The sequence below is a fragment of the Sturnira hondurensis genome, unplaced genomic scaffold (assembly GCF_014824575.4).
Source record: "Sturnira hondurensis isolate 20B ecotype Veracruz unplaced genomic scaffold, ASM1482457v3 Scaffold0001120, whole genome shotgun sequence".
Classification (NCBI taxonomy): domain Eukaryota; kingdom Metazoa; phylum Chordata; class Mammalia; order Chiroptera; family Phyllostomidae; genus Sturnira; species Sturnira hondurensis.
The window spans coordinates 832946-845799 of record NW_028073751.1 but is presented as its reverse complement, the minus strand read 5'-3'; the positions used below and the strand labels follow the sequence as shown (position 1 = coordinate 845799).

Below are 12854 nucleotides of genomic sequence, written 5' to 3'. Positions count from 1 at the left end.
GCGGGGGGAGGCAGGTTTTATCAAATATGCACACAAGTAAGTAGTACAGCTAGAAACTGGGGAGTATGCCGTGGAGCAGAGGCGCAGGGTGCTGACAAAGAGTGGGTCGGAGGCCAGTGGCTCTGGTCGCTGCCCTGTGGCCGTCAGTGGGGTGACGCCGGGCAGACCACTTTCTCACTCTCTGCCTCACTCTTCCCTTTTGCAGGTGCCTCTAGCTGCTTCGCAAGGGTCTCTGTGAGTCTGAAATGAAGCAACTTCTAGAAAGACCTTTTAAAGTGCCCTGTTAGACCTTAAGATGATGATAACTGTCAGAAAGATAAGTGCAGCTTGGTAGGTTTTCTAGAGTCTGGGGCCTTCAGGCCAGGAAATCTCCTGACCAGTGCTGTGTTGGTAAATACTTAACAACTGCCTCTCCAGAAAAAATTCTAAGAGCCCTGAGTCATTTGCTGATTCAGTTGCTAATTTCCGTGTTGTAAATATTTCCACCAAGGCTGATAGCAGAGGACCAGTGTGTTGTCACTGAAGGCTGGGTTGGAGAGAAACGCACAGGAAGAGCGCCAGCCGGCACATCACCGCTCCCAGCTGGCCCCGGTGTCGTGTGTGACAGGGAGGTGGGGTGTAGTTAATGAAACTCTCAGGAAGCTTTGAAGACAGAATCACTCTTGCGTCCAGAAGTGCTGTCCTCTTGATTTAAAATTGGGGGGTGGATTTGGCCAATGCTGACGGCTCAGTTCCTAGGAAAGGCAAGGTTACCTAGTGGGGGTGACCGGGGAGGGCATGGAGAGCGTGATTGGGATTATGGGTTTAGGAGTGTAGTTTTCCAACTCAACAGTATGCCTAGGTTTTTCAACAAATTGTGCCTCTGAGATGCAATACTGCTTATAGTTAGAACTTGGGTTTTTGGAATTAGAGGTGAGTTCATATCCCTGATTCATTACTGCCTGGCAGAGTGTGACCTCGGACAAGTTACTGACCTCTCTGAGGCTATTTCCTTATCTATAAAATGTGAACAATGATACCTACGTCACCGAGTTTTTGGCAGATTAAATAAGATCATGCATGTAAAATGCCTAACACTGTGACCATTAGTGATAAAGTTAGTCCTCAAATCTTGAGTAACAAATCAGTCCATTGTAGGAACCTAGTTTTTTCCCTAATGTCAAAATTAACTTCTTTCCCCTTCCTGTGTTTTGCTGAGAATCACCCTTAACTGAACTTTGCCCAGTCACTCCCCTGTCTGTTTTGACTTGAGTCCCCCTTCTTGACTCTCAGAATGCATCTCAAAGTGGGGCGAAGTACCCCAGGGCTCCCCACTCCACCTGCAGGGTGCGGGTACAGTGTGGCCTGGCTGCCTGTGTGACCAGAGGGATGGGGTAGAGGACGGGCCCGTCTACCGCTTTCTGGCCAGGGCTTGTGCTTACATTGGAAGTAGAGTGAGTGGCGGATGATAAAATCCAATTTTCTCCGCTTCCCACATAGCGACCTTGTAGCACTGGATAAACTGGTTTTGAATATGAAGCAGTGAGGAAATGATGCTATTTCTTTGTTTAAAAGTGGAACCCTAAGCACCTTGTGGTGGCTGATTATTTCATCACAGGACCCATGGAAAGTATTTCCATTGAGTAGATATCACCATGTTCCATGACTGAAACCGTGGTGTCTCTGCTTAGATTTTTTTAGAAATTGATTTAAGAGAGATAGAGGGAAGGGGGAAAGGAGAGAGAAAGAATCAATTTTCTACTTATTTTATGCATTCATTGGTTGATTCTCATATGCTTTTTATGTGCCCTGACCTGGAATCAAACCTGCAACCCTTAATATATCAAGACAATGCTCTAACCAACTGAGCTACCTGGCCAGGGCTTCTGCTCGGACTTTATAGACCAAGAGTTGACATACTTCCCCCATACAGGGCCAGAGAATAAATATTTTAGGCTTTGTGGACCATAGAGTCTCAATGCAGCTCTGCTGTTACAGTACGAAAGCAGCCACAAACAGTATATAAATGACTGAGTGTGCCTGTGTCCCAGGGAAATGTTGCTGACAAAACAAGTGGCAGGCTGAATGTGGCCTTTCGGCTTTGGTCTGCCAACCCCTACTACAGACGTTGGAGAGGCAGCCAAGAGCAGTGGTGGGTAAGAGTATGAGCCCTGGACTTGGGAACTCATGGACCTTAGCCCTGCCGAGTTCTGGCTCTGGATTTGGCCAAGTCACTTAGTAAGCGGCAGGAGCATTTTTGCTCACTGGGCTCTCAGGAGACTCCAGGAACGTGGTGTCTCTGAAGAATGGGGTGCAGGGTATGGCGCTTGGTGAGTTTCAGCTGCTGTTACTTGTTGCCCCCTTGCTTGGCCAGTCCCTTGATGGGAGGAGCTTTGGGGAATGACTTTAGGCATAATTGAAGGCTAATGCTAGTTGAAAATTTATTTTTCAAGCATGAAGTCTAAATGAAAAAAACACGTGGCCTCCTCTGGCTGCTGAGAAGGTCATCGGTGTTGCCTAGTGCTGTAGCTTTCACGGCTGAGTAGGTAAACAGTGCAGCTAAGCGGAACCAGTTCAACAAGTCAAGCCAAAAATAAAGATAAGGTTAAATATCGACTGCGTTAGACTCAGCTTGCTTTTCAGCTTTTATAACAAAGACGAAGCTGGTTGATGGGGAAGGGTGTGCTCATTAAATGCCACCTACTCGAGGACTTACAGTGCGTTCTTCAAAACATTTTTCGTAAATTTATTTATTGATTAGAGAGAGGCAGGAGGAGGGGGAGAGAGACATCAGTTTGTTGTTTTGCTTATTTATTCATTGTTTGATTCTTGGTATGTGCCCTGACCAGGGATTGACCCCACGACCTTGGTGTATTGGGACAGTGCTCTAACTGGCACAGCTATCCAGCCAGGGCTACAGTTCATTCTTTAGCGAAGCCTTCAGCCATCTGCTCTGTGCCTGGCAGGGTCCTGGGTAGCAGGAGGTGCAGAGACAGAGAACATACACTTCTCATCCTGCAAAAAGTCACAGTCTAGTAGAGGGGAGTAGGAGGAAGTGAGGATAACCCCAACACAAGGCAGAGAGGGCCATGGCTGCCCACCATGTAACACAGCACTGCCAGGTTTCTCCAGGATCCTTTGGTCTGTGGCCTGGCTCTGCCCCCTCCACTGAGATTCCAGCCCCCACCCCCTCAGTCCTGCCCTCTGCTCCAGCCTGGGCAAGTTCCACTGCCTCCTTACATTTTGACTCATTTGTCCACTCATTCATTAACAAAATATTTGTGTATTATGTGCCAGCAAATAAGACAAGGTCCGAGTTCTCAAAGATCTTAAGGGTTAGTCGAAGAAACACAGTTATTCATAATATAATACTGTGGGGGTGAGGGGATATTACTCTATGAGAGTTAATAATTTCAAAAAATGAACTAGACAAGGGGGATTTCCGTGGTGTGTATCTGCATGTGTTTGTGCCTATGTAGGCGATTTTATACAGATCTGGAGCAAACTGTGCACGCACCCTGCGCCTTCTGTTCCATTCTATTCTCTTCCCTCCCTTTCCTTTCTGATGGATTCCTTGGTCAGTCAAGTACGCCCAGCCTGACTTAAGTATGTATTTCGGAAATAGGTCCAAGCATTTTAAAGGCATCATTAACACATCAATACACACAAAAACTATAGTCAGGTTAAGAAAAAGTAGAGCGAGCCCTCCCTCCTGGGGAAATAGAATTTTTATTTTAACTTTATGCCACATTATGACTTTTGTTGTAGTATTTTTCCTTTTCCCTTAGAATGTCATTTATTCCTTCTTCCACTTTTTATCTTGTAAAATCTCAAACCTGTGGTGAAGTTTGAAAGAGTGAACTTTCATATGCTCTTTGCCTAAATTCACCGGTTGTTAACATTTTGTTTCATTGGCTTTCTTTTTCTTTCTCTACATACTTGATCTTCTGTTTCACTCTAGCATTTGACAATAAATTGCAGAGATCATGACACTTCACTCCTAAATGTTCTAGCGTGCACCTCCTGGACAAGGAAGTTCCCTTTTCCAGCCGTAAAACCATTACCATACTAAAGAAACTTAACATTGATACTATAATATTATCTAATATATAGTGGGTATTCAAAATTCCTAATAGTCTTGAAAACGTCCTCTATGACCGTTTCTTTTAAATCTGTGATCCAGGCAAGGGTCATGCACTGCATTTCATTCTCCTGTCTCTGAATCCCCTCAATCCAGGACTGTCCCTGCCCCCGTTCATACTATTAATGGTTCTGAAGAATCCAGGCCAGCTGTCCTGTAGAATGGTCCAAATATGGAGTTGTCTGATGGTGTCCTTGCTCCAGGTCAAACATTTTAGGAAGAATACTATGTAGGGGATACTGTGTTCTTCCCATTAAATCACAATCAGGAATATAATTTGTGTGTCCTACTATGGGTAGGGGTAGCTTTGGTCTCTTGTTAAAGGTGGTATCTGTCAGCTCCCCCATTTGAGGCTCCCCACCCCATGTAATTGATAAATAACCATGGAGGTGATACTCTGAGAACCGGGACTGTGTGTTGTGCCCCAACAACTTCTCGCCCAATTATTTCATATCCATGGATGATCTTTGCTGAATCAGATGTTACACCGGTGATTGCAAAATGATGTTTTTCTAATTCTGTCATTCCCTCTCCTTTCATTAGCAGGCATTTTTCTGTGAAGAAGAGTCCTTCCCACTTTTTTATTTTTGGTTTTGAGTATTCTTATGGACTCTTAGATTCTTCTCTATTCATTCATCCATTACTGTTGTTTTCTTTTAACTAGGGATATTTAGAAGTTGAGGTATGATATACGCACCGAGAAATGTGCAGATATGAAGGGTGCAGTGCGAGTAGCCTTGACAAATGCATACACCCACATAACTGCCCCCCTCAGACTGGAGCACACGGTTTCCTTGGCCCCTCCCTGGTCATCGCCCCCACTGCCTGCCCGCCCCAGCAGCTCTGATCGGATTTCTTCGCTGTTTCTTTGATGTTTAAATTGCCCGGAATGTGGACAATGAGAGCCCCGTCTATTAGGCTCTGTGTCCATTTGTCACGTCTCCTTAACCTTGGAGCACTTTCCTGCTTTTTGGCATGTGATGTTTTGTTTTATTCTTTTTAACAGCTGAAAATATTCCAGGGTATGGAACTACTTTAATAAGTTTTCCACTAGTGGACTTTGGGTCATTTCCTAAACATCTTGGAACACATTCTCACACCATTTTTGTGAATATTTTTGTAGGTTAGCACTTTTGAAGCATTATTTTTTTGTCAGAGTATGCACATTTAAATTTTTGATTGATATTGCCAGATTTTTCCCTCCCCCTAAAAAGCCACATTAATTAAGTTTCCACAAACAGTGCTGTTTTTCCCACAGCCTTAGTCACGTTGAATTTTGTCTGTCTCTGTGCATGGGGGTGCAGAATTTGCATTTGGACTTGTCCTCGAGTGAGGCAAACACCCAAACCATAGATTCTCCTTTTTGGTTCCAAACCCAGTTTTGATTTGTGTAGAAATGAAACCTCTCCTCAAAGGAGAGGTTAAACCCGAGGGGAAATTTTTGCCATTCAGTGCCAGAAATTCTCTGTCATTCAGTGTCATATTCACCATGACCGCCAGCTTTCAGCAGAGGGTATTCTCACTGTTTTATTCTGTGTTAGCGGAACACAGGAGAGGAAAGAGGGCAGGGGTTGTGTATGAGCGGGATGGTGACGTCGCCCCCCGGGCTTCCGGTCCTCCTGGGCAGTCTTTATCAAATTGCCTCGGAGTTGCTACTTTGCGTGTCTACTCTTAAATAACTACTGGAACTGATTTTTTTGTATAGTTTAAAAAATTTTTTAAATTGATTTAACCTTTATTGTATTTTTTCCATTACCGTTTAGCCCTCTTATACTCCCCTCCCCCAACACTCACCACACTGTTGTCCATGACCGTGGGTCCTTTTTCCTTTTTACTCAATTCCTCACCCCCCACACTAGCTGTCATCCTGCTCTCCATCTGTGAGTCTGTCCCCATTTTCCTTGTTACTGGAACTGATTTGTATTTTGCAATGAACCTCAATGATTCTGCATTTGGGATGGCAGATTTATCATAACGTGTGTGTGATCACTCACATCAGCTAGTAAGCAAAGATTTTCTATTTTTGTTTTATTTTAAATATTGACCTTTAAGTTGAACACATTTTGGATGACTTTAGCTTTCCCCCCCCTCTTCTCAGGTTGAGAAATTCATTTGAAAGCTGTTTGAAAGCTGTTGTCTCTTGGTAAAGTAATCTGTGTTGATTTTCCCCATAGGTATTTGAAGCTGTGATTTCGTGGATCAATTATGAGAAAGAAACCCGTCTAGAGCATATGGCAAAGCTGATGGAACATGTCCGTCTCCCTCTTCTACCCAGGGATTACCTTGTCCAGGTAAGGCCTGTGTGAGGAGCCGAGCCCTTCCCTGCTTACCCAGGCCTCCAGTGTAGCCGTGGGCACCCCTGGTTGTACAGAGTGGGGGAGGAGCTTTCTGGGCCTTCTGTCTGGGCGAGGGCCGCTGTTGGGCTAATTGGGAGGTGAGGTAGTGTAAGGCCTGAAAACATTGGTTTGAGAATAAGACACTTAGGTTTCAGTCCATGCTGTACTTTTACTTGTTAGCTTGGAGTTTTGATTTAACCTCTTAGGGTCTCAATTTCTTCTTCCCTAGAAGGGAAGTTATAATGGAGCCCAGCAGGGTTGTTGTGGGAGCTGTAAACATTAAGTTAGATGTTTCCATGGAACGGGGCCAGGTAAAAGTTAGCTGCCTTTATTGTAGGAGACCAGGTAAGAAGGGTCCTTTCCATAGTGTTTTGTTGCCTGTTTGCCTTAGCTGTAGGCCACTTGGAGCCCCATTTGGGACTGTGTACAGTGACTCCTCCCAGGTGCCTGGAATGCACGTTGCATCTACTGCCCCTGGAGACATGGCGCCGTATGTGTCCTCATTCAGTCCTTGTCGTAACCCTTGGGCAGAGGCTATAATCCCCTTTTTACAAATTGGGGCCTCAAGGTTTAGGAAGGAGGTTGGGCTTTATCTGGCGTCACCAGCAGCGTCAGGATTTAAATCCAAGCCCGTCTGGCTTTAACGCGCGTGCCTTGTGCAAAGCAGGCTGCCACCTTCAGTGCTCACTATTCTGTTTGTCCATTTCATGACTCGATTTGTACAGTAAAGGACATTATACACTCTTGCAAGCAGGCAGAATTTAAAACTTAAATACATGGACAACACAAAGCACTGAGGCAGTAAGCCAGCCCTCAGCTGTCCCTGACAAATCCCTGGAAGGAATGGAAAGAGTGAAGGGGAGATGAGAGGAGGCTCAGCGGCCCAGCAGCCTAGCTTTGTCACCTCCCAGCCATCTAACACTGGACCGGCACTCAACCTTTGTGAACCTGGGTGCTCTCACCTGGTCAAAATTGCACCTGGCCTGTGTAGGATGGTTTGGGGATAGAATGAGATAATCCATGTGAAGCCTGCAATAGTGATCAGTGAGTCTAGCTGAGACAGTGTCCTTACAAGCCCTTGTCAAGCCCTCAGCTCATGACACTAGTCCGTAGGCCTAAGGAGGCAGGGATGTGCTCTCCAAACCTCAGCCCTCTTCGCAGGCGCTGAGCCCTGCAGTTTTCACTTTGAATGGTACCACTGCCACCTGGTGGCAGCATATCCTTCCTGTAGAAAAGGCCCCGTATGCAGAAAGCCTGAAGGAGTCAGAACTCCCAGTGCCAGAGTCAAACCTCCCACTCTCCCGCAGGAAACTCATCAAAGGCAGAAGTGGATGTTAGGCGTCCAGCACAGTCTTGTTTCCACAGGGAGGAAGGGAAGCCTGTGCCCTGAGTTCCAGAGAAATCTAAAGGAGCCTTAGAGACCCCTAGTCCCAACCTCTATCAGGTGTCCACAACTGAAATTTAACAAAGACATTAGGAAATAGTTCCTGGGCTATTATGGCAAAGTAGATTTAGGTCTGGAGAAGAAGGGGCCAGGGGCAGTGGACACAAGAACTGTTGTGTAAGACCCCTTTTAAAAGAGGGGGCTTTTTCAGAACACTCTGGAGAAAAAGGATATTTCATTAACACTCATTTGAACTTGAAGCTTCAGACTGGTGTAACCCTTTGGGGAAGACTGATTGTAGAGGAGGGGGAGGGAGGGGGAGCCTCAGGCAGACCTGCACCGATGCTGTCTGACTTTCCAGAGAGGTGTTTCCTTGTTTGGTTTTGTTCCAAATAGTTAATAATAAATAGTTAGCATTGATTAAGCTTTCATTAAATATTTAAAAAGGTTATACAAAGATACAACATGCTATATCTCTAAAATGATTTTATTGTGTTAAAATATATAACATAAAATTCATCAGTTTAACCATTTAAAAAATTATCAATGAGAGAGAAAAACATCGCTTTGTCGCTCCACTTGTTGATGCGTTTTCACTCACCGGTTGGTTCTGGTACGTGCCCTCACTGAGCATTGCACGCACAACCTTGTTTATTGGGCCAGTGACTGGCTCTACCCAGTGGAGCTACCCAGCCAGGGCCCGTTTTTACCATTGTAAGTGCATAATTTAGTGGTATTAATTACATGCTCCGCGGGGTACAACCATCACCATATCCATTTCTACAGCTTTTTCCTCACCTCCGATTGAGACTCTGTACCCATGAAGTGCTCTCTAGGGGAGCTTTTCATTCATGCTGAGTGAGTTCTTTGGACGAAGCAGCTGTTTATGCATTTCTCTTTCCTCCCAAATGTTTTTAGGAATCCACTCTTACCCTTTTAATTTTTTTAACTGACGCTGGTGTTTTTTCATAAACTGAAAGTTTATGATCTGTCCCAACCTGGTTCTGTCTCTTAGTGGGAGGGCAGAAACACCTTTTAAGAAAGCAGAGCGTGCTTGGAAGTGTTCTTGGGAATCATCTCTGGGGAAGGAAGTGCCTAGAGGTTACCAATCCTTCTTTCCCTGCTGGCTCCAAGCTGCCCAGCAGGTGATGGCCAGATTTTCATTCCTGGTTACAGGTGGGGACCTGGGAGAGGCTCAGTCACGCCTTGTGCGTGATCAGCTTGAGGGCTGAGATAATTGTGGTACAGAGGACCCACCTCATTCTCCAAATGGACAAGCACCCTTGTCTTGTTCATCATTTTCCTGTTTGGGGCCCAGCACTGGGCTGCCCAACCAGAAGACATTCAGTCAGTTAGCTCTTGAATGGAACTGACCCTTCCCAACAGATTCCAAACACTGCTCTGTGCAAAGGAGACATGGAGTGGCCCCCAGAGACCACACTAGCCCTTCCAGGCATTCCACGTGGCAGTGGGACCTGGACCAAACCGTGGAGATTTGACAGAGCACCAGGATGGTTTCATCCTTGGCCTTGCCAGGGAGACATTTAGGTTGACACTTGCTGAACACCTGCTTAAGTCTGTAACTCTGAAGTAGGAGGTGAAGAAGTTATTGTCCCAGCTTAGATGGGGTCCAAGGTGAGGTCAGCAGGTGGGGCTTTTGGGAAGGACATTTTTTCTTCTCCGCTGTCACCGCTCTGTTACAGAGTGCATTGCTGGCCAGTTTTCTCCTTGAGGATTTCACTTAAGAATATGGATATGAGTTCTTTAAAAAAAAAAGATTTTATTTATTTATTTTTAGAGAGACGGGAAGTGAGGAAGAAAGAGGAGAGAAACATCTATGTGTGGTTGCCTCTCATATGCCCCCAACTGGGGACCTGGCCAGCAACCCAGGCAGGTACCCTGACTGGGAATCAAACTGGCGACCCTTTGGTTCGCAGGCTGGCACTCAGTCCACTGAGCCACACCAGCCGAGGTGAATTCTTCTCCTTGATAGGCACCTTATTTTATTTCATGCCTCCAAAGGTTGGCTGATGGATTTCTCTCTCTCCCTCTTCCTTGCTTTCTTCCTCTCAAATATCTGACCATTTGCCCTAAACATTATGGTGCATTCAGACCAGGCAGAATGTGGAAAAGGGCTTTCAGGACTATTTGTCTTTGTTTTACATAATCTTATTTAAGCTTCAGAGTGAACCAATGAAGTGAGGTTGTGGGCAACTTTAACGGGCCCATTTTACAGATGAGAAAACGGAGGATCCGAGGAGTTAGGTGGTAGAGCTGGGCTTTGTATCCCTGTCTGTTTGATGTCTGAGTTTCATCACATACTCCTCAGTGCTCTTGAAATGCAGGAGGTGACCACCAAGTTGTAACTCTGTGGACCTTTCTCCTGAGGTCTGAGGTGATGTGGTGTGGGAATGAAGGAGTGTGGGAGTGCGGAATGACAGCCTGGGGTGGCAGCACGGCAGATGTGGCCGGGCTCTGCTCCTGGATCATCTGTGGGTTATTACCTCCAGACAGTTGAAGAAGAAGCTTTGATAAAGAATAACAATACCTGTAAGGACTTCCTCATCGAAGCCATGAAATATCATCTGCTCCCTCTGGATCAGAGGCTCTTGATTAAGAACCCAAGGACCAAGCCCAGGACTCCCGTCAGTCTACCCAAGGTAAGCCCCAGCCCAGTCACTGCCAAGAGTCAGGACTCTGTGCAGGGAAGGTGGCCTTTCACTCCTGCCTCTGCACCGTCTCCTCATCCTTGGCTGCCTGCATCCTCACTGTGTTCTCACCTAAGAGCTAGAGTCTTCTGGTTGCTCTTGAATCTGCTGGCACCTCTCTCTTTGGGGTTCTTCCTGTTTTTAAAGTTTCAAGGTAGTTTCCAGTGTCACCAGGGAGGAATGCGAGCACCTTAGAGTTCTTCCCTCTCCCCGTCTCTAGTTCCGCAGCACGGTTTGAGCTATATTGCTTTTGGAAGCGGCAGGATGGCGTTGTGGGTTTTGACTCAGTGATGGCCGTCACAGTCTTCTTTCTAGGCCATTCTTGAGTCAGAACAATTCTAGTCTGGTTCCTTCCCTCACCACAAAGCCATAGGACAATTAGGGCTGCCAGAGGAGTCTGACAGGTAATGAAGCAGGAGATGGGAATGGGGGGAGGGGAATGAGACCTTATGAGGGCGGAGCCAGGGGAAGGGAAGGATGAGCTTAGGAGGGGGCTCCATGTTCCAGAGTCTGTGCAGGGTATTGGAAGCCCTGGCTGCCTGCAAGTCTCCTCCCCTCTCTGGTCCTCAGGGCCCTCGCCTGCTGAATGAAAGGTGCTGCACTAGGTGATCTCTAACGTCCTGTCTGGCTTGGCACTTGAGGAGACTTCCTAGGACCCTGACACACGTAGTGTGTGGGAAGGTGCCCCCTGGCCCAGGAGGAAGGATGGGAGGAGAGGAGTGAGTCATGTTGGCTCACTGACTGCACTGCAGGCGGCACCGGGGAATTATTCAGCCCCTGCTTTGCCCTCCTCTTCTTTCCGCTGCCGGCTGTGCTCCTCACCTGCTGCTTCCAGGAAGGGCAGGTGTTTGGATTCTCCGAGGTCCGCGGTTCCTCTCTCTGCTTTGTGAGCCTGACTCGGAAAGAATATAGTGGTGGTAATGTGAACGAAGGTTACAAATGTCCCAGATGATAGCACAAGCGCTGACATCTGTTGAGTGCTTATTATGTGCTGAGCAGTGAGCTGAAGGTGTCTCTGATTTCATCCTCAACAACCCCATAAGGTAAAGGCAGTTATCTGAGTTCTACAAGGAAGAAACTGAGGGACAGAGAAGTTAAGTGATTTGGCCAAAGTCAACACAGCACACCTCGCACCCTCCATACCTGTTCTCTGAAACCATGCTGTGCGGTGCCTTGCTCCGCCTTTGCAAACCTGAGAGTGTTGCCTCCCCGGCCCCGCCCCGCCCCCCGCCCCCCCCCACCTCCCGAGTTGCCCAGTGCTGGCCACTAGGGGCAGCCGCAGGGCGGGGCCTCCGTCCGACGGGCCACTTGACTTACTGCTTTGTTTTGTTGAACTATCACACTGAAACGTCTTCATATTTTTTAAATGAAGATAACTTAGTTTTCTTTAATTATAGGAATATGTACTCATTGTAGTTATTAAAAGGATATTGCAATTTTGGAATAAATTAAAAAATCAACTGAGATCTCTCTACCCACTGACAATCACTGCGGTCATTTTGGGGAATTTAATTTCAGACATATCTCTGTGCATAAATTCACAAATAAGTAACAATGTACACTTTTAGATAAATGGAGTCTTGTTACATAGATTAAAATCTTTTATTCTACTACTCAACCATATCCTATAGACTGTTTTAAATGTTATTAGTCTAGGTAACCTCAGTATTTAAATTATAATAGGTACATGGTATTTAATTATATTTGTGTACCATTATTTATTTAACTGTCCTTTATTGATAGGTTTGGAATTACTTTCATTTTTTAATATTATAAACATTTCTGTGTCAAACATCTTTTAAAAGCTGGCATCGTGTTTTCATTCGCATTTCTTGGGAGATGAATCTTGATTTCAGACGATTATTGGCATTTCTAGTTCTTTGTAAAAAATTCTCTGTTCACGTTCTTTTCCCATTTTCCTACTGGACTGTGTATTTTTTTATCAAGGGATTTTAAGGGCTCTTTTTATGTTAAAGAGATTATGTCTTTGTATGTGTTTAACATATTTTTTCTTAGTTTGTATTTTGCCTCTAAATTTATTTATAACATTTTTTGAATCCTCTGAAACAGTTTTAGGCAGTCAAATTGATCTAATTTTTGCTTTATATCTTAGGTTTTGCGTCATGCTTAGAAATATTTTCCCTCCTCTGAGATTTAAAAAAAAATACTCCCGTGTTTTCTTTAGGTACTTTTAGATTTCTGTTTTCCATTTGACTCTTTAACGCATTTAGAATTTCTTTGGTTTAGGGAGTGAGGATAGGAGTACAGCTTCTTTGTATCGCAAATCATGAGCAAGTTGCCCTCAA

General features: G+C 45.5%; 1 protein-coding gene across 5 annotated transcripts in view; it reads left to right on the top strand.

Moving 5' to 3' along the window:
* KLHL3 (kelch like family member 3) overlaps positions 1-12854 on the top strand; it is a 115393-nt gene that overhangs the window by 74287 nt on the left and 28252 nt on the right. For all 5 annotated transcript variants that reach the window (XM_037060984.1, XM_037060975.1, XM_037061006.1 and 2 more), the window contains 2 exons: positions 6295-6411; positions 10351-10500. In XM_037060984.1, the coding sequence (XP_036916879.1) occupies positions 6295-6411; positions 10351-10500 (267 nt within the window). The remainder of the gene's footprint in view (positions 1-6294; positions 6412-10350; positions 10501-12854) is intronic.